The following is a 21,305-nucleotide window of genomic DNA, read 5'->3' as shown; positions in this document are numbered from 1 at the left end:
AATGTGAAACGCCATTGCCACTGAGCGCTGCTGCCGTGTTTGTTAACAGAAGACAGGACACATGGCTTTATTTTTATGCCTAAATCCCTACATGCTTTAATTACTGGACTACCAAGCATTAAGTGGAAAATTCATCATTCAACATCTACTGACCTAGCGCACAAATAATCAGAGAGAATGAACAGATTCATTAAATTATCAGAATATGATTAAATCACTGAGCAAATAGAAAATGTATGATATAGTAAGAAAAAAGCTGTAAAATATTATAGTTTACAATAATTATTCACATTCAAAGGCTTTACATCTCAATACATACACAACATGGCCCCTGAACATGACTTCAATCCAAATATGATTCATATATTAGAATTTAAATAACACAGAATGAACTAGAGGCTAAACAATAGCCATCAAATAACCTTATACAAGAATAAAAATACAAAAACTGTATCCTAATATCATTGCATTACTTGCTTCAAATTTTAATAATACATCGTCTGTACATCACAGTTCTAGTCAGTTACAAGCCAGGTAGAGTTTTCCATACACAATGTAACTGACTGCCATCGACTTGATTCAAACAATTTTTCTAACTAGAGGCAAACACTTTTCTGGAGCGCTTCCTCGACTTTATAGACAGATACAGCAATTTCATTGGTTATTTGGATCAGATAGATATCCTTTAACTGACATCCAACCACATAAGAGCCCCGGGGCTCCAATTCACCTACACTCCAGTCATACACTGCACACACAGACTCAGCTGAAGGAAGTGGACCTTTGGAGAGGACCTTAAGGTAATATGTCAAAAATTAAAAGCATTATGATAATATATCTTTCTAAAACAAGAGCACAAGTGAATTCAATCGCTTTAATTTCTATTGGGCCAGAATGAAGAAAGAAAGAGAAAGTAAAGAGGGCCGATCCCAAAGCGTGTGGAGAGCCCGGTGAGGCGGTCGCTCCTGCCCAGCTTGTCCAGGGACTACAGCTTTTCTGTGATTGCTTCCAAGAATGATAGTATGTGTGTATGTATCTCTGTTGAAGGTTGTGTGTTCAGCATGGGGTGGTCAGCACATAAGATTCTCTTTTCAATAGGACGTACTGAAGACGAGACGGCAATCTCGCCTTTAAAAGAAGTTGAATAATTCACACACACACACCACAAAGAAGAGCCAGTGAATGGTACAGAACAGCCAAATCATCCAATATTAGCTATGGTTGCCAATGCAGTCAAAAATACCCACCTTTAAACTTGAATAAACTATATCTCCAGTGCCCCAGGAGAGAAAAGCGAACAAGGCTGAGCTACAAAACTAGCCATGCAGGAAAGAGAAGCAAGTTATGATTAGAAGTACAAGCTAGTGGCATGTTTCCCCGCCCCTGTGAGCAATATATCCTCAGTAACGGCCTACGGCGCACTCACACTTTAACAGAGACTGATTCAGACCCATGTCTCACTGTAGACCAGCACACTGCTTTGTAACACGGAGACCTTAAATGGACTGTAGAGAAGAAGCAAGTACCAACTGACTAGAAAGTAATTCAAATACCATGGGAACATTTGGGCTCAAACAGAAAATACATAGGGTTTGAGTTTAGTAAATATGAGACTGAATCAGCTTACAGCATCTGTTACAAGTATGGAGAGTTTGCACTAGAAGTCGGGCCTGAGTACAGCTCGTACATGATGTAGGATTGGGATATAGTTTAATTAAGATATCAGGATAGGCTCTGGTTCACAAATGCTGGATTGTGTGTTGTGGTATAGAAGCAGGAAACCAGTCCTTGCACGTGAGATAGTCCTGGCGGTACCTAAGCTTGCGTTGCTCTACAGACAAGCTTGCCCTTCTTTCCTCCAGCAGAATGTACAAGAAGCAGATGTGCATTGTGGCAGTCTCATCATCCATACATGGAAAAATGCAATAGAAGCCTCACAGAGAGCACAAAGAACAAGCAAAGCAACCCTGAATCCATAGTTGTATTTTTTCCCATGGTTCTACTTAGGAAAAACAAACAAGGTTTAGATGCCAGCCTCTCTAAGAGTTTGTTTACATTGCGGTGATGAAGGGCACTAAAGAGGGTGTTACTCTGCTCAGTGATTGGCCTCAGAGCTAAGGAGGAGTGGCCACAGGAGGACATGTGCTCCTATAGGCCAGGGTTTTGGTGCCTCTGATAGATCTTTCTCCAAACTTCCTGGATCTTCTTGCACCATCTGTCAGCATTTCCGCTGGGGTCCATCAAATAGTATGTTCGGTTGGGCTACGGACAGAAAGGCGGAGAGGACAGACATAACAAACAGAAATGAGAGAGCTGTCAGCTTAGAAACATCAGAATGTGGTCAATCAAACTGTGACGGCGGTGCATCGGATCTAAACCATCAGGTACCGTGTGAACAAAGAAGGTCTTGAAGTTCTTGGCCTCTGGGCGCAGCTCTGGGGACCAGGGGATCTCCCCTTTCAGGACCCTGTTGACAGGATCCACGTAGTACAGGTGTGGCCCCTCAGTCAGAAGCAGCTGTCTCCGTCGAGCAAACAGACCCTGCAAGGGAGTGCCAGACACCGTGTCAGGTCACCAACAGAGGGCGCTACTGGACCAACCACACTCTACTGTAACATGGAATTCCCCTTCACCTCCTACTGCATGTGTTAGCAGAGCAAACACCAGCAGAGTGACTTCAGATCACTGGTGCTCAGGGTTTTACTGGGAGGTGTTTACATTTTCTGTGAACCACTTCCTGTGTGTAGTGCCCGTAAACTCTCCAGCCTCATGTGAACGGCTTTATTATTATAATTCACCTTCTCTGTAAAACCTTCAACTTTCCCATTCAGAGTGTGTTGACCGAGTTGACCCACCTTTCGTTTATCCACGGGGCCCATTTTCAGGATCAGGTTGTTCTTAACAAACTGGTGCCTGTGTGAACAAGCAACAGCACATTATCACTGACTGATCTCACTCCCATCATGTCTTTGACTGTGTGTGCAGGGAGCGTTTCAGAGGACACTCGTGTGGCTGAGGGAGGCGAAGAGTTGGGACCGCGGCTTACCAGGGGTTTCCAGTGGTCTGCTTGTCCAGCAGCAACTGCTTCTCTTCCTCAGTGAACTGAAGGTCCAGCTCAAAGGAGTTGTTGTCCAGGTCATGGATGTACTGCTCAATGTTGCTGCTGGACCTTTGCGGGGGTGTGGATTCCTGTGGTGATAGGGAGTGTGAGGAGCTGGACTGGGCCACCTGCATGCTGCTGAACTGGCTCAGGAGGTCGTCATACTGAAAGGACAAAAGAGGGAAGTGAGAACCATGAAGCAACCAACAGACAAGCGGCTGAGGTGAGAAGATAAGGACATAGCTCACGTTGCCATAGCAGTCCTCATCATCTTCAGACATGGCTGGCAGGTAGGGGGTGAGCTTGGGAGGCGTCTGTAGGTGGAGGTCGCTCCAGGAGATGGTGTCAAAGAAGGGATGCTGCCTCAAAGGGTCATACCCTCCCATCTCCTCACAGCCAATCCTCTTAGAGGGGTCCAGTGACTGAAGGGAAACAGATCAGGTTGAGTTTTCTGATAGTACTCTGGTGGTGAAGCCGGTATAACAGCAGAGACAGATGACTCATTTACTACTTCATCTCATTTCCCTACTGGTATCAGAAATACTTTCCATTGTAAGGTAACCATATGAAAACACGATGTGTGATAAGGTCCCTGTTCACGTAACGTACACATGCTTAAAAGAATAATGCTCTGGATTAAACTGTGACCTACCAAAAGCTGTGTTACAAGATCCTTGGCTTTGGGGAAGAACCTCTCTGGGAATTCATACTCCAGCTTTATTATTTTCTGGAATATTAGGTACTCATTTCTAAAAACAAAGTTAAGATGAGAAAATGAGGGAAGGGAAAACTTCAGAAGTAGAAAACTCATAAATTGTGTTATTAGCAACTGCAAGAGCCTTAAATATTCTAATAAACATGTATCAGAGTGAAGATAAGTGATAAAGTACAAACCCAGCTCTGAACGGTGGTAAACCAGCCACCAGTTGATAGATAATACATCCCAAAGCCCAAAGGTCAGAGCTAAGAAAACAAGATAAACAAATACTTTTACTAATGCAACACAGGTCCAGGACACTAATATGAAAACTGATCAATTATCAGACAGATCATGAAATATTTAGTGACCTCTTGCAGGCTGATTTCTCTGTCAGCAGCTCAGGGGACACGTACTGCGCCGTGCCAACAAAGGAGTTTGCTCTCGCTGTCAAAAACACAAAGACATGGTTTCTATTACGTATAGGAAGTAAAACACTACATTCTGTGTGTAAAAGAACAAGAAGCCACAGTTGACAGTAGCTTTGGGTCTCTACCTTGCTTACTGTCCGACGATAACTGCTTTGCTGTCCCAAAATCTGTGATCTGGATGTGCATCTCTTCACTCAGGAGAATATTCTCTGGTTTCAGATCTCTGCAGTGATGGAATAGAATGAAGCTTCAGCTGCTGGGCAGGTTTGTTAATGTTCTATTACAGCAGATATCAATGAAACAAACAAACATATGACAGAAGTGCTTACCTGTGTATTATCCCCTTATTGTGTAAATACGCTAGAGCACAAACTATTTCAGCTGAGTAGAATCTAGTACAGGTCTCATCAAAGGAACCAATTTTGCGAATGTATTTCAGGAGCTCTCCATTCTTAGCATAGCTCAGACCGAAGTCTGAAAATAGCTAGTTAAGGAACAAATATCACAGATGGGGTTCAATAATGAGCATTTGTAATGTTTAACGGTTAACTAATAACACATAAAAGGGAAATGACAGCTTGACATTTGATCCCTACCCAGACACACACAGTCAGGTTAGTAATGCACCGTTATGACTTCACAATCAGATCGTGTGGAAGGATACACAACTTCTCGTCATCTTGAAATGTGAAGTAGAGCTTGACGAAGAACGGGTGATCTAGGTTTGACATCAGGTCCCTTTCTCTTTTCACGTACTGGGCTTTGTTCTCCTTCATAATATGCCGCTTCTCTAAAATCTTAACTGAAGTGGAGGAAACATGTTCAGTCGAATGTTCCACATGACATCACGGCGTTTAGAAGTGCCTTCACCAAACAGAGACTTACTTGCATATTCTTTCCCTGTTACCTGCTCTCTCGCCAGGACAACCTAAAGACAGAGGAGAGGAGAGGAGAGAATACAGCATGACGTGACACTTTGATGCCTCCCAGCTCCCTTGGTGCTTTTTTTTTGTCAATCACCTTAAATGAAGTGCAGATGACTCATCCAAGGAGATTGACCACAAGAATGCTAACATGTAGCAACATCTACCCAATTATAATTCAAAAGATGGGTGGAATGCAAGGTGCTTACTGTAGAGAAGGAGCCCTCTCCCAGTATCTTGCCAAATCTGAAGTCCTCTGGCTTCTTCTTGCGTGGCTGCGGGGCCTGAGCAGCCGGCTGAGCGTGGCGCTCGGAGCCCTGGCCGCCGGCAGACGTTCCTACGGCGCGGGCCTCTGAAGCCGAGCCCTCCATGCCGGGACAGTGGCTGCTGCTTGCGCCTGGGATAGCAAGTGGCGAGCAGGAGTCGGGGTGGTTTCTTACCATTGATGGATGTGAGCAGGAACAGATGACAACGTTGGGCTGAATCGGCACAACATCATACTAGGAGGGGAGAGGGATCGTTTGTCACTCAACAGGTTGATGCAGTTAGAATTAAAAAAACATGAATAATAAGCCGTGTGTGTGTCAGCCAGCACACTATGGAGCACAGCCTGATCCTCACTGGTACTGCTCAGGTCAAACAACACGCAGGTGGATTCTCATTTCAGAGCCCGATGATGGGACAAAGGTTAGTTTGTCACATTTGCACGTATGAACCACGTGAACGCCAAGAAGAAATATGAAGGAAACCTTTAGAAAACCATCCTATGAACAATAACAGCAGCTTTAGATGCTGGGTAATGACACTGATATTAACGGACAACATCAAGACACCATAAGATTATTTAAAACATATATGTTTACCAAATCAACATTCTCCAGCAGAACCCCTCCGTGTATGACTAACATGTGTGTGTGTACAGAGAGAACCCGGCTCACTGAGTGTGTAAACAACATTTACGGATCCGCACTCTTCCATTGGTTCGATGCCCGGTTGATCGGGACGTGTGAGCGGCAGAGCCCGGGCCTCCGTGGGAGCCGGGGCCCCACCCTCCCCACCCTCCCGAGGCAGAGCTGGAACACCAGGTTAAGTTTGTACTTTCATGTGACAGCTGAGCCCGCTGACAACAACTCAGCTACACTGTACGTCTGATCCACACACACACACACACTGATAAGAGAGACAGTAAAGAGGCGTTACTTTGTCACTAAATGGAGTCCCGGCAGCTCTTACTTCTCTTCTTCAGCTACACGTATGAGCCCTGACAGTAAGGATCGCTGCTGCTGCCGCCGCCATTTAGCTCAGCAGTCAGTGAGGTGAACTTCTTCTTCTCCTTCTGATCCGAGGTGTGGCCATTCAGCAGCTTGATCTCAACATGTATAAGAGCCAGCCGGCCACAGACAGATCACCGCCTGGGCCTCACACTCATGTCACACACATCATGGTGGTTTGAGAGCTTGAGCTCACGTTAACGTCCCCGTGAGCGCTTAGTAACGAGTAGCGCCTGCTGGCAGCGCTACATGAGCTCCCGCTGTCTGTCAAGTAGCGCCGGTCACCGCTGACACAGTTACATTTAGAGCTAGCAGCCAATTAGCTAACAGTGACTGACCAGGTAACTGTTAACTAGCAGCGCTGACGAACCGTTTCAGCGCCGGCTTCAGTTCAATCACAACTTAAAGCACTTAACTCGACTAAGTTAGAAGCGAAACTCGAATGCCGTTAGGTTGGCAACCGAGATGATCAAAGTTAATCTTAATTAGTTACCAATTGGTGGCACGCAACGCAGCTAATGTTAGCATGCTACTGAGCATCGTTGGAAAGCGCGAACCTGGCTAGCTAGCATACACTGTTCAGTCGGCTAACATTAGCCAGCAGCTACAGACGAGCACCGAGCCAAAATGACAGACATCCTCTAAATACGTGTGCGGCCTCGCTCCCTGCGGGGCCGGCACCGTGTCAGCCCGGGATGCTTCAGTCTGAATGAGCCCGTGGGTCCATAAGGGCTGCGATCACCGCCGCTAGTAGTTGTTGTGATAGCTAACATTAGCGGCTAACGCAGCTAGCGGGTCGTATCTCCGGAGGCTAGCTCCTCTCTGATGAAGGCCCGACTAAAGCATTTGTTGTCAAACAGCCGCCACAGTGGACATTTTAACCTCCGGCTTCGAACCGTGGTCCGTGTGAAAGTTACAACACTCACCAGTTGACTTTTGGCTCTTGCCATGGGAGTTTTCCACGAGTATTTATTTGGAATAAAATAATTAGAGAAGCTCCAGTAATGGCTGCCTCTGCGCCTTCATTTTCGAGCTGTGACGTCGTTCCACAACAATGTTACCGCAGGACAGCGGAGGAGCGGAGCAGAGTCCCGCTGTGTCCGCCCCCCGCGCCACATTTACAGCCCGGCTTCACTCCCCTCTCACGGCTCATCCTCACGTCCACACACCGCAGAGACGTGGCTCACGCTTTATCACACACACATACACACAGCGAGACGCTTTATCACACACACTGAGACGCTTTAATGGCGTTTCACTCTGGAGAGGCTGGAGTTTGAGCTCAACTTTACCAAAGAACCGCCGCCTGTTGCAGTTCATCCTCAACCCGAAGCCTTAAACTTCAGATTTAAACTTTCCAACATTTATAATATACATTTGTGTGTTTCTGATGCGTGCTGACAAATATGAACATGCACATTATTTGTTTTAATAGTTTTCAATTTTATTTTATTTTTTTTAACAAGAGCAGGGAGCATTAAAAAGCTATAATGGTGTGTAAAATAGTTAATAAATCATGTTATAGTCATTAAACTCTTCCACTCCTCTCGGTATGTTTCATGGTGACGTCTTTGACTCAGTCTCTTCATCATGACTTGAAGGAATTCCTGATTCTTCTTCCTGATTCTGGATTACTCCCGATTCTTGCTTGCTCTCTGTTCCCTGCTCTTCTGCTTCATCCTCTGCTTCTTCTTCTTCATCATCATGCGAGTCGGTGTCCTCACTGGACTCCTCCTCTTCTTCAGGTGCACTAAACACACATAATAACACTTACTGGACTGCACATAAATATGCACAGATGTGTTTTTAAGCTGATACCAACATGCAGTATTTTATAATTCTGCTGTAAGTCACTGCCGTTTCTATCCAAACACACAGTCTGGGGTGACTGTGTTACACTGTAATAAAGCCTTACCAATGGCGTCTATTGAGATTCATACATTCTACTCCTGAGTTGACATCAAATGGATCTGTGAACAAGACAGATGAGTCGGTTTAGAGAAAATGACCTCAACAATATGTCAGTAAAATAATAGTGCCAAGCCAAAGAGCGACCGGAGCACCAGTGACACCCAAACATGTTGGAAGAACCCTGGCCAATCCCCTTCTCCCCCATTTTACCAATCTCCTCCTCTTCCTCGGGGCCGCTGGTGAGGAAGTCCTTCTCTACAGAGAGCAGCTCCTGCTCTGACAGGCATGCAGCATAGCGCTCCAGCAGAACTTCATTGAGCTTCAGGAACACCATCCCCCACTTGAATTTCTTTAAAATGATCTCTGCCAGTTCCTTAAAACCTGCAAAATGAGGGATGATGAACTCTCACTGTCATATTTATCATAAGGAGACAAAGACAACACATCATTCCTCAGCAAGTGAAACCTCACCGACAATGCAGAAGGTGGCAGCAAAGGCTTCTACACAGGATAACTTGCAGGGTTTGCCATAGTTGACCGGGTTTGCAGCTACAAGGTATGGCAGTAACCTGGGGTGAGAGCCGGTCATCCTGCTGAAGGGCGTCTCCTCCAGCTTGGCCCAGGAGCAGTCGATGACGGCCAAACCGTGCTGAGCCACAATCTCTCTGCAAATCAAGGCAAACGTCTCAGAAGAGATTGTTGTACGCACAAAGCGATTACTATGATGAGATGTGTAGCAGAGTTTCAGTATGGAAGCAGGAAGTTCCCCTCACCTGTCTGTGGGCGTCACATACTTGGTGCCCATGGGACTCAGGATGAGGCCATTAAACCTCTGGTTCAGGCGCAGGTTGCGTACGAAGCCTTTGCGCACCAGCTTTCTGCCGGTGCAGCGTTTAGGATCACAGTGACCCAACTCCCACATGGCCATTGGGCAAGGCAGCTTCACCTGAGCAGCTTCTGCCTCCTCGCCTGTGTGCTGACTCGCTGAAACACAGCAGACACACACAGACTTTACAGGCATGATTCAATATTTTAGAGGGCTAAGGGTTTATTATTATTGTTATTATTGCTATGGGGTTATTACCAGTTATTCCCGCATGTTCACTTATTTATACTTTTTGGAGCATTGACATTACATTTTAAAGTTAAATGTGTTATACTTGACTTTTACAAGAGATGCCAGACTTGTTTCTAAGTTAAGTTCAGTAGATACACATTACTTCTTCCTCTGTAGTTACACTTGTTTATACACATATTAAGTACAGGTCATATGTGTCATTAAGCTCATATTCCCCTCTGCTTGGTTTTCACTCAGTTGAGAGGCAGTGTTGTGTTTGTGAGTTCTCGTGTCTGTCAGCCTCCATCAGTGCAGCTTTACCTTCAAACGCAGTGTGCATGTCCTCAGTGAACGCCTCTAAAGTCTTCCCCTTCATTTTGTGACGTTTCTCTTTCCCTTTGCTCTCCGGACGCACGAATCGTCCCTGATTCTTCTTCCCCATGTTGTTTGTTTGCTGTCTCCACTCAGAGCAGCTCTCAGTCTGATCCTCGTTGATGTCGCCGTCAGCTGTTTACACGCTGCCTCAGCTAGCTACACCAACTCTGACACCATCATGGCCGCTTGAGACAAGAGTCGAGCTGAGTGAGAGTCTGTTACTCTACCGTGCGCCGCTTACGAGTGAAAACACGCCGCCGTGCAGCTATAATTACTTTATTCTATCGATCCTGCGCCGATTGGAGAGTTTCAGCTAGCAGAGCTCTGAGTCTTAGCACGCGTGCAGCCTCACAGCGCATGCGCGAACTTTATTTTGATCACATGGTGTCATCTGACGCGTAAAGCAGGAAAACGACAGAAACTCGGCTGCTGCTCTGCTCAGTAATGTCAGAATATCAAACTCCACGGCGCGTTTTACCTCACAGCTGAGCACAGATCAGTCATGATGTTTGTGTGTAACAGAATCCTCCATGTAATCGGCCTGCTGGCGGCCTGTTTGCTTCTGTTCGGTGAGTTCTAGCGAGGCTTCTGCTGTGTTGTGTGTGACTGGAGTTCTGTGCTGATTGTCCGCGTGTTTTCATTCAGTGACGCCCGGATTCGCCGGAAAGATGAAGATAGTTGAGGAGCCGAACACCTTTGGGTAAGAAGAGTCCGCTGCTGGCCCACGGAGCCTCTGATCTGTGCTTCACTCTCCCACCTCTGCGTCTCTGTGCTTCACTCTCTCACATCTGTGTCTCTGTGCAGGCTGAACAATCCTTTCATGGCTCATGGAAGCAGACTGCAGCCCAGAGTGACTCCATCTCCAGTGTCTGGTAAAGTGTCTGAGTTGATTGGTTGTTTATGTGAAAACTAATAGAAGATCTTTTGTACTCTTTTAATAGAAATATCAGTGTCGCCCTCAGAGATCCAGTATTTGTCAGGCTCTGTTTGCATTATTTAAGTCAAGTTAATAAGCGTTATGCTGCCTGGTTGCAACTAATGGTATAGGCCCCCTTGTTTGTTTCCCCGGTCAGGCCCTTCACACCTGCACCCGCTGGCTGGAAAGTGCTTCAGTTTCACAGAGGCAACGTAAGCAAACTGAAATCACACTATTAGATTTTCTCCACTCATTAGTTCAGATGCTAATTTCATTGTGCCTTGTCATTCTGCAGGTATAAATATGAATTCTGTCCATTCCACAATATCACTCAGCACGAGCAGACGTTCAGGTGGAACGCCTACAGTGGGATCCTGGGGTGAGTGAACCTGATCATGTGTTCATGTGGCAGTGAGGTGTAACGGTGTTTAGAGAGCAGGGTATGCTTTGTTTCGATCAGCATCTGGCAGGAGTGGGAGATGGCTAATAACACCTTCACTGGGATGTGGATGAGAGAGGGCGACGCCTGTGGAGGCAGAAACAGGGAAACAAAGGTTAGGGGTTCTTTTGGAAGTTTACATCCAGCCAGCTGTTCCATTTGATTCTGTGGTGTAAAATATAAGAGCCATCAAGTCGATCTGTTGTCTTCCATATGTTGTTCTGTTCTCCAGGTTCTTCTTGTCTGCAGTGCGAGCAGCAGACTGGCTCAGGTGTCGGAGCCCAGCACTTGTGTGTACTCGCTCACATTTGAGACTCCTCTAGTTTGCCATCCTCACTCTCTTCTGGGTAAGAAGCAGAACTCTACTTTAAATCGCTCTCACCCACACTGCTGTGCCACATCTTTGTTACCATCGTCTTCGTTTGTGTGCCCGTCTTCATCTTCAAGTGTACCCGACCCTGAGCGAGACGCTGCAGAGGGAGTGGGATGAAGCGGAGCAGGCTCGCTATGAAGGTCTCATCACTGAGCAGGTAGGAGCTGCTTTAGGATCCTCTCCTCTTCTGTGAGGTTTTGTCATCTAGCTGTGTTTTCTGTCTGCTTGCTGCAGGGATACAATAATCTTCTGAGAGACATTTTCGAGGATGCTGGTCTCCTAAAGAGCCACAAGGTCAAAGTGAAGCCCCAAACTGTACCGGCTGCCTCCAACACACACGACTCTCTACAGAAATGCACCGAGGTGTGTTTATGTCTCTACAATGTGAACAGCTGGCAGGAACGTGATGACGCTCATGTAACACCGTCTTTCTGCTCAGGACCTCCAGAAGGAGAGAGAGGAGACTGAGAGGCTCCGTGCTCTCCTCACTCAGCACAACATTCCTTTAGATGGGCAGCAACGTAAGTCCAATCTAAATCATCAGTCCTCAGGTCCAGGCGGTGACGTAATCCGATTTGTTTGCTGTCACAGGTGAAGTCAAAGCTGAAGTGACGGTGACGGTGAAGGATCAGCGCCTGAGGGGAGATGACGGCCTCATGGATCAGCTGTGAGAACCTGCAGGGACAAGTCACTTTGACGTCACGCCGCTCTTCCTCTGGTGACGGACCTGAAGACTCCTGCACTGGGCGTCAGCAGAGATAGCAACATTCCCTAAAATGTGCAGATCCACAACTTTTGCATACATTTCTAGCCAAGACACTGAACTTTAAACAGGAGCCATCACTCCAATACACAATAAACTTTTTAAAGAATGTGTAGGTGTGTTCTGTTTGATGTGCTCACAGTGGACCTTCAGTCAGAAATCACTTCTCCCTGCTGCTGTGACACCGCTCAGGTTGCAGCCATCAGGAGGAATAAATGAGAACACCCACGAGGGCGCAGGAGCCTTCATCATTATGCCTCTTATCAACTCTTTTAATTAAAACTGTAAATAAATCTTTACATACCTCCAGCAGTGCCAGAATTCATTCAGTCATTGAGTGGAACATAAAATATGAGGCTGGAGCTGAATGTGATAAATGAGTTGTCATGCCAACACTGATTAAACATCATCATCCTGGACCGTGATACACATCTGTGGCTCATTCCGGGCAAACTGAATTCAACTGCTTCTGCTTTTGCTGAATAACTAAAAATGGAGACGTTCACACTCTGTTTTCGAGCTCTACTAAAGAACAAAGGTCACATGAACACAAAAATAAAAAGAGGAACAAATACAGGTCAACAGAAAAACAAATCAGCTGTGAGCGACATGGAACAGCTGATAACACTAAAGTCTCAACCTCTCATATGGACCCATCCTTGTTTTTGAAAAAAAAAAAAGGTGAAGATGGGCGTCAAAAAAAGTGGGTTCAGTCCTGATGAAGACGAGGGTCCAGCCGCTCCTCTGCCCTCAGGAGAGCAGCTGGATGACCTCCTTGGCTCGGTGCGCCCTCTGCTGGACGTCCCTGTCCTCTGGCGCCTGTCCCGACTCCTCCACCAGCACCAGAGCCTTCTTCACGGTGGTGTCTCTGGCGCCCCCCCGCAGCCCCTCCAGGTACTGCAGCAGCACAGAGAACTTGTCATCTGGAACCTGAGGAGGCGAGGAGGAGAGAAGATAAAGGAGTTGATGTTTCTGTGCCTGAGCAGTTTGATGTGCGGCGTGTTTCATCTTCACCTTCTCAGAGTGAAACATGTGCTGCAGGAGCCACGTCTGCCTCAGCTTCTGGAACTTCCACTCTCCACGGTTTTCAGCCCAACTGTGAAATAGAAGATGATGAAGACTTTAAAGGATCAGCTGGTTCAGAGCCAGAGCGTTGGTGTCAGAGTGTCTCTTACCAGGTCAGGTAGTCCAGCGCCTGCTGAGGAGCCATGGGCGCTGACGGCTCCGCCTTCTCTGCTGTCTTCCCCTCCTCTTTCAGCTTCTTCTTCTCCTCCTTCTTTAGTATCTTCTTCATCTTCCTCTCCATGACCCGTCGCTCCTCGGGGCTCAGGTCCTCCTCTCCCTCCACCACCGCCTCTTCGTCCTCTGCCACCTGCCGAACCAGAGCAGAACACAGACCCGTCAGTGTCAACGGACTCCTTCCTCTTCTTCCTCACGCCATTCTTTACAAACCGTCAATCAAACAAACACTCTTGACACACTGATTGGCTGAGACACATTCATTATTGTTATTTGTAACACTTGATGGTCTGAGTTGTAGTTCAGCTGAGAGGAAACCTGCAGTGACATTTAGTCAAAGAGGAGGAAACCAGACGGGTTTAGATCACTTCCTGTCGCTCTGCAGCTCAGGAGGGGCTGCGTTTCCTGTTTCTGCAGCCTGATGTTTCTTGGTGCCGCTTTCGACCTTTTAAGCTTTCTGCATATCACCACGGCAACAGTAAAACGAAGAGGTTCCTCTGAGTGAATTTGTGATTTAAGGAGTAAGAAGTGATGAGGTGGAAAGGAACAGAATCTATGTTTCTCCTTTCAAACTGAAGTGAAACACTGCAGTCACAGCTGAGCTCGACACCTCAGGACCTCAACAAGGACCGCAGTGTGTGCTGTAATGGGCCTCAGTGGGTGTGTGTGTGGTGATGAAGAAAAAAAGAGAGAACGAGAGAGAGAGGGAGGGCAGGAAAGGAGGTTGATCACATGGTCACGATGTCATTTTGAAAGTATGCTGAGTGGAGCTTTAGGTGGAAACTGAGAGAGAAGACGCTCCTCACAGAGAGAGAGCGCTCGCTGCCGAAGAGTAAAATCAACAGACTCGGGCCCGCTGGATACAAAGTGTGTGTGTGTGAGCCACGGAAGCAGACATGGTAAGTGGAAACATCTGTGTTTCAGTGCCGCAGCAGCAGACGAAGAGCGAGGAGAGGATGAGAGCGAAAGTTTGGTGTGTTGCTGAATCAATTTGAGGAAATGTACATGATGCAAGTGTGGTTGTGTGTGTGTGTGTGTGTGTGTGTGTGTGTGTGTGTGTGTGTGTGTGTGTGTGTGTGTGTGTGTGTGTGTGTGTGTGTGTGTGTGTGTGTGTGCGTGTGCGTGTGCGTGCGAATGGCAGGTTTAGCAAAGCTGTGTTGATCCACATCCGTTGGCTGACAGACAGATTGATCTTGTGTTTGTTCTCTTCCTCTCCTCCAGTTCAATCAGAGCGAGGACGCCGTGTTCGCCGTGACGAGCAACACGCCGCCGCCGCTTCCCTCCAACTCCACTTGGGATCCCACGGATAAGATCGACGCCAACGATCTGACCTCACGGGCCAACTACGTCTACAGCTTCTTGGCGGCTCTGGGTTTGGCGTCCGCCTGCTTCCTGCTCTACAGCTTCGTGCTCACCTACCGGGCGCAGCGGCCTCTGGCGTGGCTGGACCGCCTGCTCTGGCTCTTCTGCGGCGCCCAGCTGCTGCTCCTGCTCCTCTCCCTCTCCTTGGTGGTGCACATCCCAGACCACTTGATCACCGCCCGGGTGGGCTGCGCCGCTCTCTCCTTCGCCGTCAGCACCGTCTCGCACTGCGGCCTGCTGCTGCTGGTGCTCATGGCCTACGTCCTGAGCGTTGACCCGCCTTTCCACACCTTGATGAGGAAGCCGGGCCTCTGCGTGGCCATGGTGACCGCGACCTTGGTTCTGTTCTCCTTGTCCCTCGCCATAGTTCGGGGACCCAGGAGTGACCTGGGGGGGCGGGGCGAGTGCTACATTGATCTGATGCAGACTCACATGCCGTACGCCGCAACCAAGCTCTGTCTGACTCTGCTTCTGTTCGCCGCCATACTGAAGTTTCTGATCCGCGGCTGCGTCCGCCAGTGGAAATCTGAGGGTCGCTTCCTGTCCGGATCGGAGGAGGGCCCCGTGTTCCTGGCCGTCTCCACAGTCATGTTCGCCTGCCACCTGGTCTACACCGCCATGCTGGTCAGAGCGGCGCACCTGGCCCGGGCGGGGGCTCTGAGCACCCATGAGAGGGCGGTGCTGAGCGTGGGCGAGTTTGTGATGTTCTCCGGCAGCGCGTTGAGCCTGCTGCTGGTGCTGCTGATGCACCGGCCGAGTCGGGAGAGCCTGCAGGGGCTGCTGAGGCAGCTGAGGGACTGCTGCAGGAACTCAGGACGCACACAGGCACACAGGAACATCATCGCACCGCACATCGAGATCACAGACACCCTGCAGGACATCGAGCTGTAGAGGGAAACACTCCCGCCCGCCGGACACAAAGAGAACTGAAGTGTTTCATATTTAAGCTTTGAAACGCTTTGACTGCTCTGTTGTTTGTAGATTTTGTAAATGCCAGCTTCGGTACGATTCTGTGAGGATGATATAAAAGGTTGACAGTGTTGCCTCTGTGTGTCGGTGCATTAAAGTGTGTTGTTGTTTGGGTACAGAAGTTGTAAACGCACGGATTGAGGTTAGACGGCGTCCAAAGGGGCGTGTGTGTGATTCTAAATGGAGCCCCTGTGAACGCGGCTCATGTAAACATGTCAGCCTCTCAGGTGGACTGTTGACCCACTGTGTGCATGAAGACGGAGTTAATGAGTCCTACTGGGGCCATCAGGGCGCCGACAGGCAGGAGCTGGGGGGGGGAGGAGCTGAAAGAGGGAAGAAATCCAAGAAAGCAACAAAATTTTAACGTATTATATGTCTGTCTGCAGAAACATGACATCATTCTCACACCTCGACATCTGGAAAAGTCTGTGATTCCCAGAATGCACCACAGGCAACATTCAGGACGGAAACACAGGATTCAGCCAACAAAATGAATATGAAGAGAGATTCCTACTTTAACTGGAGTGTGTGTGTGTGTGTGTGTGTGTGAGGAAACACACATTCTTCTGCTGCACAGACAGAACACGCTCTCCAGTTAAGGAGGAATCTGTCCACATACTTGGAAACCCAAAGTGTCCAAGTCTCCAGAGACGCTTTCACAGGAAGCCGCTCGGCTCCTCTTCCAGGAAAACCCCACCTGCACGGATCACCGGCCGAGTGTGTGACCGGAGAGAGACAGACAGGTGCTGCATCACGTAATACACTGGGAAGTAAGACGCAGGTATGAGGAGACAAGGCGAGACTCCTCCGTCCTCTCACACCTGTTTGCTGTAAACAAGACGGCAAGTCGCCCGTATTTATGTATTTAAACATTCTACATTACGGGGTCAGTTCATACATCAACCAGGGGAGGGAGGGGGAGAGGGAGAGAGGGAGAGAGGGAGAGAGAGAGAGAGAGAGAGAGACGATAGTGAACAATGAAGAGGATGTGATTTTTATATGTATAATATCAAACACAACCCAAGCAAAGATGCGTGTGTGTGTGTGTGTGTGTGTGTCTATATATATATGCGTGTGTGCGCGCGTTCATGTGTTGATGTCTTGCTGCGGCTGGTGGGCGGGGCTGTGGCTGGTGGGCGGGGCCTCAGCAGCAGCAGCTCAGCACCCTGAGTTCACCCTGACACCAGAGGACACGAGAGGATTAAGGAGCAAACGTGACGCCGACACACAGGCAGGTAAGTTTGATCACTTATTGATCATCAGAACCTCCTGATCAGTGTATCGTGACTTATCTGAGCCTGAACTGGAGCCCAGCCTCAGACGGGGAGGACAAAAGAAGAGGAAAAGCTTTGAGAGGAGTTATGGATTCTGTTGTTCTTCCTCTCTCTTCTTCTCCTAGAACATGAGGCATCAACTCTTCCGTCAAACCAAAAAGAGGAAAGACGGATGGACCCCCAGCCTCCTCTGCTGATCATGCCTCCATAGCGCGGTCACACGCCGCCCACGCCGCCCTGAGCCAGCAGAGTAACATGGACGTGATGTACATGAGCCAAATGTTGAGCATCGAGCGGAACGGCAGCGTGCAGCTGAACGGCCGCCTGTCTGTGGTCTCCAGCCTCCTGCAGGCTGTGACGGACAACCAGCAGCACTACACCGTCAGCCTCTTCCTCTCCTGCGTCTACACCATCTTCCTCTTCCCCGTCGGCTTCTTCGGGAACATCCTCATCCTGGTGGTCAACCTGGGCCACAGGGGTCGTCTGACGGCCCCCGACCGCTACTTTGTCAACCTGGCGGTGGCCGACCTGGTCCTGGTGGCCGACTCGCTCATCGAGGTGTTCAACCTAAAGAAGGGGTACTACGACAAGGCCGCGCTCTGCACCTTCATGGTCCTCTTCCAGCAGGTCAACATGTACAGCAGCGTCTTCTTCCTGACGTGGATGAGCTTCGACCGCTTCGTGGCGCTGACGGGCTGCGCGGGCCGCAGCCTGCAGAGCGCCCGCCTCAGCTGCTGCCTGATCTGGGTGTCCTCCTCCCTGCTCACCGTGCTGCCCTTCGCCGTGGCCCAGGCGCAGCACGCCGGGGAGCTGCACTTCTGCTTCATCAACGTGACGCAGGTGCAGTGGCTGGAGGTGACGCTAGGCTTCCTGCTGCCGTTCTGCGTGCTGGGCCTGTGCTACTGGAGGATCGGACTCGTGCTCCGCCGCAGCCAGCAGCTGAGGCCCGGCAGGCAGAAAGCCCTGCGCATGATCTCGGCCGCCGTCGTCGTCTTCTTCCTCTGCTGGCTGCCGCAGAACATCTTTGTGAGCGTCCACCTGGTGAGGGGCGAGGCGGACGGCAGCACGCTGTGGCACGACTACCCTCTGACCGGCCACGCCGTCAACCTGGCCGCCTTCTCTAACAGCTGCCTGAACCCGCTCATCTACAGCTTCCTGGGCGAGACCTTCCAGGTTAAGCTGAGGATCTTCCTCCGGCAGAAGGCGAAATGGGTCAAGCTGCACCGCTCGGCCTCGGCCGCCTCTACCTGCCCCTCTGCTGCCCAGGCGGCGTGCAGAGCGGCGAGCCGGCCTATGCGCTTCCTTCAGAACACTCGCATCGAAACACAACCTTTCATGTTCCCCTCCGAACAAAAACAACTGAACATCACAGAACACAAACACACCTGGTGACTAAAGAGGAACAACTCTTATCAAAACTGTAATCAAATGGAATTACTGATTCGGGGCGCTGCCAGTGCTAATCAGAGTTTCATATATGCAAGGACACACACACACACACACACACACACACACACACACACACACACACACACACACACACACACACACACACACACACACACACACACACACACACACACACGTTCTTACCTCCACTTCCTTCATCTCCTCGGCCTTTTGTTTCTTTTTGCCTTTCTTGTCCTTTTTCTGTTTTTTATCTGCCTGGATCTCCACTTGAGGACTTTCTATCTCCGCCCCCTCCTCTTCCTCCTGTGTGAGGTAAACACAGTCATCATTCATCACAGGCCTGTCAGGTGAGCATCATCACAGTGAGTCACGTTTCTCCACCTCGCTCACCTCCACCTCTGTCTTTTTCCCCTTTTTCCTCTTCACTTTGACGTCCATCACTGCTTCCACATGAACCTCGCTGTCATTTGAACTCAACTTCTTCCTTTTAAGAACGCCTCCTTCTGATTCTGACTTCACGGGTTTGGCTTTGGCCATGAGGAAACTGCTGATGCTGCTGAGACAAATACAGTCACAACACACACAGAACATTAACATGGGGGAGTTTCAAATGTTCCTTTTCAAAACTGTCAAGTTTGTTGGTTGATTTATGGATATTTATATTCTGTTTTACTTCTATTGTATTTTTAAGCAAATGCTACTACAACCACTGCAGTTAGGGTGACGACACAGATTGTGTGTGTGTTTGACATTAAATCCCATTTGTCAACAGACAGATATAATAGATTATGTGATGTTTAGGTAGAATCATCTCTGCCCCGCTGGTTTAGACTGAGCTAACTCTCAGCACAGCATCAACACTTTCACAACAAACAACAACAACGTTACTTTAGCTCGTGCGCATGTTACATACAAACATTGTCTAACCACTAAACTTTGAAAAACAGTTAAACTCTGTTTTAACACACAGCGCGGCGCAGATATAGCGGCTGAACTTACTTGATCCGTGAGATAGAAAACCACGCAGGACGAACAGCAACAAGCATGGGGCACAAACCCGGAAGTGATGGCGCTTTAGTGAAAGCTGATTGGACGGACACACTCCTCCTTTTGTGATGCGATAGGATATAAAAATTACATTTTTAATACAGAACTGCACCTTGTTTTGGAGCTTTGTGATATACAGAAGTGTATTAAAGTATTTATTTAAGAATAACAAGTTTTGTTTTTTATTTTTTTTATTTGGTACAGAGTTGACTTAAACCACCGCTGACTTTAGATACTACCATTTTAGCAAACAGAAAACTAAATACATGACCGAATAACCAAAAATTGTATTGATTTAATTCGAATACAGACAAATTAAATAAAGTAAAAGAGCGTAATAAAGTGTCTATATGTTTCCCTTTACGTTTGGTTTTCCTCACGCGATTGATCAGAAGCAGTGAAGCGAAGGACCCATGGCTCTGCTGAGCTGCCCTAACAGCGCCTGTCCAGAAATTGGACTTCGAAAAAGGTATTGCACATTAATATTTCAATAGACGTTTAAAATACGTGTTTGTGTCCGATTTGAAGCATCTCGCGGTCGGGTTTTTTTGACATCAAACATTTAGGAGCTAAAACACAAACTGATCAGACCGTTCAAGATTATTGACAAATATTTTTTCTACAAGTGGATTATGATTTGACCTGTTTTCATTTATACTGTACCATAATAAATGTACAATATTTACTTATTTTTTTTATTTTCAATCAATTTCATGTATTTGTATTTGTTTTACATATTATATCCTGTAATCCAATGTTTTGCTCACAATATTCCTGACTTATCAATATGCAAATGATTGACCATCGTTTGTGTTGTTTCATTTTCTAGAGAACTTTGATTTTCATTTTATGTCTGAAAGGTGCCGAACAAACCACACATCATTGATCGATTGATCGATTGTCATCTCTGAAGAAAGAGTAAACAGTTGGCTCAGTTATGAAAAGGTATATTAAACATGAGACATTTATTTTATTATTACAATAGAAATCTTCTATACACAATGACGTCATAGACTGGAGCAGACGATGTGCAGGTTCACTACTGAAACATAAAGTGCAGAGAGTCTGAAGCAGCACAGGCATCCACGTTAGGCAGAGGCAAGATGCTCGTGTACACTCAGCTATGGCGTCAGCTCAGTGGTCATCGTAAACTGTATCAAAAGTATTAAGTCTGCATGACAAATACACAGGTTTGTCCCTTAAAGAATAAATACTTTACATTCACGTCAATGTAAAAAAAATATAAACAAAGAAACACAGAAAATTGACACATTCTCCATCCTTCTCCCTCCCTTCATGTTTCTTTCACGTCTTTACAAACATCAGCACACAAACCAAGAGCAGAAAGGTGTATGTGTGTATGTGTGTGTGTGCGTGTGTGTGCATGGATGTGTGTGTGTGTTAAATTTGCCCTAAATGCTCCACATAGAAAACTGAAGGACACAACATCAGGCACTTCCATTCCCTGCAGCTTCATCGTGACTCAAGACGCCGAGCCTTCATCCTCAGAGTGGAACAAACAACCAGACGTCGTCCCAAACAACTGTTTCAAGTTATCGCTTATGGTGTGTATGGTATCGTGTGTCAGGTGTATTCATCGTGACTTAGAGACAAAATACCAGCGTCACTTTGGTCAAAGTCTTCCTCCGAGGCCCCTCATGGACGCACAAATCATAACCATGTAAATGCAGCACAACTCCATCGTACATTCTATTATCAAGTCTCATCTATGTAGTTTCACGGTTTGG

The 21,305-nt window shown here is 47.7% G+C and overlaps 6 protein-coding genes across 6 annotated transcripts; 3 read left to right on the top strand and 3 right to left on the bottom strand.

The window, feature by feature from the left end:
* Positions 1 to 66: 66 nt before the first annotated feature.
* On the bottom strand, positions 67 to 7,591 carry pdpk1b (3-phosphoinositide dependent protein kinase 1b). The gene is made up of 14 exons (XM_076169663.1): positions 7,349 to 7,591; positions 5,361 to 5,651; positions 5,114 to 5,156; positions 4,893 to 5,030; positions 4,558 to 4,702; positions 4,354 to 4,451; positions 4,169 to 4,244; positions 3,995 to 4,063; positions 3,753 to 3,849; positions 3,349 to 3,522; positions 3,047 to 3,264; positions 2,856 to 2,913; positions 2,389 to 2,541; positions 67 to 2,262 (listed from the first exon to the last, which is right to left on the bottom strand). Exons 1-14 carry the CDS (start codon positions 7,370 to 7,372, stop codon positions 2,149 to 2,151), a joined length of 1,698 nt encoding a protein of 565 aa, XP_076025778.1. The 5' UTR covers positions 7,373 to 7,591; the 3' UTR covers positions 67 to 2,148.
* Positions 7,592 to 7,844: 253 nt separating this feature from the next.
* tsr3 (TSR3 ribosome maturation factor) lies at positions 7,845 to 10,098 on the bottom strand. Its single transcript, XM_076169667.1, has 6 exons — positions 9,712 to 10,098; positions 9,107 to 9,317; positions 8,805 to 8,998; positions 8,544 to 8,714; positions 8,338 to 8,392; positions 7,845 to 8,172 (listed from the first exon to the last, which is right to left on the bottom strand). The coding sequence occupies exons 1-6, from the start codon at positions 9,830 to 9,832 to the stop codon at positions 7,980 to 7,982; spliced, it is 945 nt and encodes a 314-aa protein (XP_076025782.1). The 5' UTR covers positions 9,833 to 10,098; the 3' UTR covers positions 7,845 to 7,979.
* Positions 10,099 to 10,108: 10 nt separating this feature from the next.
* On the top strand, positions 10,109 to 12,367 carry gnptg (N-acetylglucosamine-1-phosphate transferase subunit gamma). The gene is made up of 11 exons (XM_076169668.1): positions 10,109 to 10,334; positions 10,411 to 10,465; positions 10,570 to 10,637; positions 10,839 to 10,893; positions 10,977 to 11,060; positions 11,142 to 11,235; positions 11,353 to 11,467; positions 11,568 to 11,650; positions 11,728 to 11,856; positions 11,933 to 12,014; positions 12,085 to 12,367. The coding sequence occupies exons 1-11, from the start codon at positions 10,268 to 10,270 to the stop codon at positions 12,162 to 12,164; spliced, it is 912 nt and encodes a 303-aa protein (XP_076025783.1). The 5' UTR covers positions 10,109 to 10,267; the 3' UTR covers positions 12,165 to 12,367.
* Positions 12,368 to 12,475: 108 nt separating this feature from the next.
* Positions 12,476 to 20,000, bottom strand: LOC143015623 (cholesin-like). The gene is made up of 7 exons (XM_076169670.1): positions 19,922 to 20,000; positions 19,506 to 19,617; positions 18,901 to 19,054; positions 18,694 to 18,813; positions 13,432 to 13,628; positions 13,271 to 13,352; positions 12,476 to 13,186 (listed from the first exon to the last, which is right to left on the bottom strand). The coding sequence occupies exons 3-7, from the start codon at positions 19,045 to 19,047 to the stop codon at positions 13,007 to 13,009; spliced, it is 726 nt and encodes a 241-aa protein (XP_076025785.1). The 5' UTR covers positions 19,048 to 19,054; positions 19,506 to 19,617; positions 19,922 to 20,000; the 3' UTR covers positions 12,476 to 13,006.
* LOC143015619 (uncharacterized) lies at positions 13,913 to 16,081 on the top strand. Its single transcript, XM_076169666.1, has 2 exons — positions 13,913 to 14,394; positions 14,717 to 16,081. The coding sequence occupies exons 1-2, from the start codon at positions 14,392 to 14,394 to the stop codon at positions 15,746 to 15,748; spliced, it is 1,035 nt and encodes a 344-aa protein (XP_076025781.1). The 5' UTR covers positions 13,913 to 14,391; the 3' UTR covers positions 15,749 to 16,081.
* On the top strand, positions 17,356 to 18,688 carry LOC143015618 (G-protein coupled estrogen receptor 1-like). The gene has a single exon (XM_076169664.1). The coding sequence runs from the start codon at positions 17,356 to 17,358 to the stop codon at positions 18,490 to 18,492; it is 1,137 nt and encodes a 378-aa protein (XP_076025779.1). The 3' UTR covers positions 18,493 to 18,688.
* Positions 20,001 to 21,305: the final 1,305 nt, after the last annotated feature.

This window comes from Genypterus blacodes, unplaced genomic scaffold (genome assembly GCF_046128005.1).
Source record: "Genypterus blacodes isolate CSIRO-AG114 ecotype Tasmania unplaced genomic scaffold, CSIRO-AGI_Gbla_v1 ptg000209l_1, whole genome shotgun sequence".
Taxonomy (NCBI): domain Eukaryota; kingdom Metazoa; phylum Chordata; class Actinopteri; order Ophidiiformes; family Ophidiidae; genus Genypterus; species Genypterus blacodes.
The sequence above is the reverse complement of the archived record's forward strand: the minus strand, read 5'-3'. Positions and strand labels throughout refer to the sequence as shown.

Bases quoted from the DNA above. Each gene is read 5' to 3' on its own strand.
- pdpk1b (XM_076169663.1), bottom strand. From the start codon at position 7,372: ATGGCAAGAGCCAAAAGTCAACTG. The intron at 3,850-3,994 runs GTTTGTACTTTA...CTTTGTTTTTAG, and splicing joins TTACCACCGTTCAGAGCTGG to AAATGAGTACCTAATATTCC. The intron at 2,542-2,855 runs GTGGGTCAACTC...ACTCCCTTGCAG, and splicing joins GCCCCGTGGATAAACGAAAG to GGTCTGTTTGCTCGACGGAG.
- tsr3 (XM_076169667.1), bottom strand. From the start codon at position 9,832: ATGGGGAAGAAGAATCAGGGACGATTCGTGCGTCCGGAGAGCAAAGGG. The intron at 8,715-8,804 runs GTGAGGTTTCAC...CTCATTTTGCAG, and splicing joins TGCCACCTTCTGCATTGTCG to GTTTTAAGGAACTGGCAGAG. The intron at 8,393-8,543 runs GTAAAATGGGGG...TCTTGTTCACAG, and splicing joins CGAGGAAGAGGAGGAGATTG to ATCCATTTGATGTCAACTCA.
- gnptg (XM_076169668.1), top strand. From the start codon at position 10,268: ATGATGTTTGTGTGTAACAGAATCCTCCATGTAATCGGCCTGCTGGCG. The intron at 10,638-10,838 runs GTAAAGTGTCTG...TTCCCCGGTCAG, and splicing joins GACTCCATCTCCAGTGTCTG to GCCCTTCACACCTGCACCCG. The intron at 12,015-12,084 runs GTAAGTCCAATC...TTGCTGTCACAG, and splicing joins TCCTTTAGATGGGCAGCAAC to GTGAAGTCAAAGCTGAAGTG.
- LOC143015618 (XM_076169664.1), top strand. From the start codon at position 17,356: ATGGACGTGATGTACATGAGCCAAATGTTGAGCATCGAGCGGAACGGC.
- LOC143015623 (XM_076169670.1), bottom strand. From the start codon at position 19,047: ATGGCCAAAGCCAAACCCGTGAAGTCAGAATCAGAAGGAGGCGTTCTT. The intron at 13,353-13,431 runs GTAAGAGACACT...TCTATTTCACAG, and splicing joins GCGCTGGACTACCTGACCTG to TTGGGCTGAAAACCGTGGAG. The intron at 13,187-13,270 runs GTGAAGATGAAA...TCGCCTCCTCAG, and splicing joins ACATGTTTCACTCTGAGAAG to GTTCCAGATGACAAGTTCTC.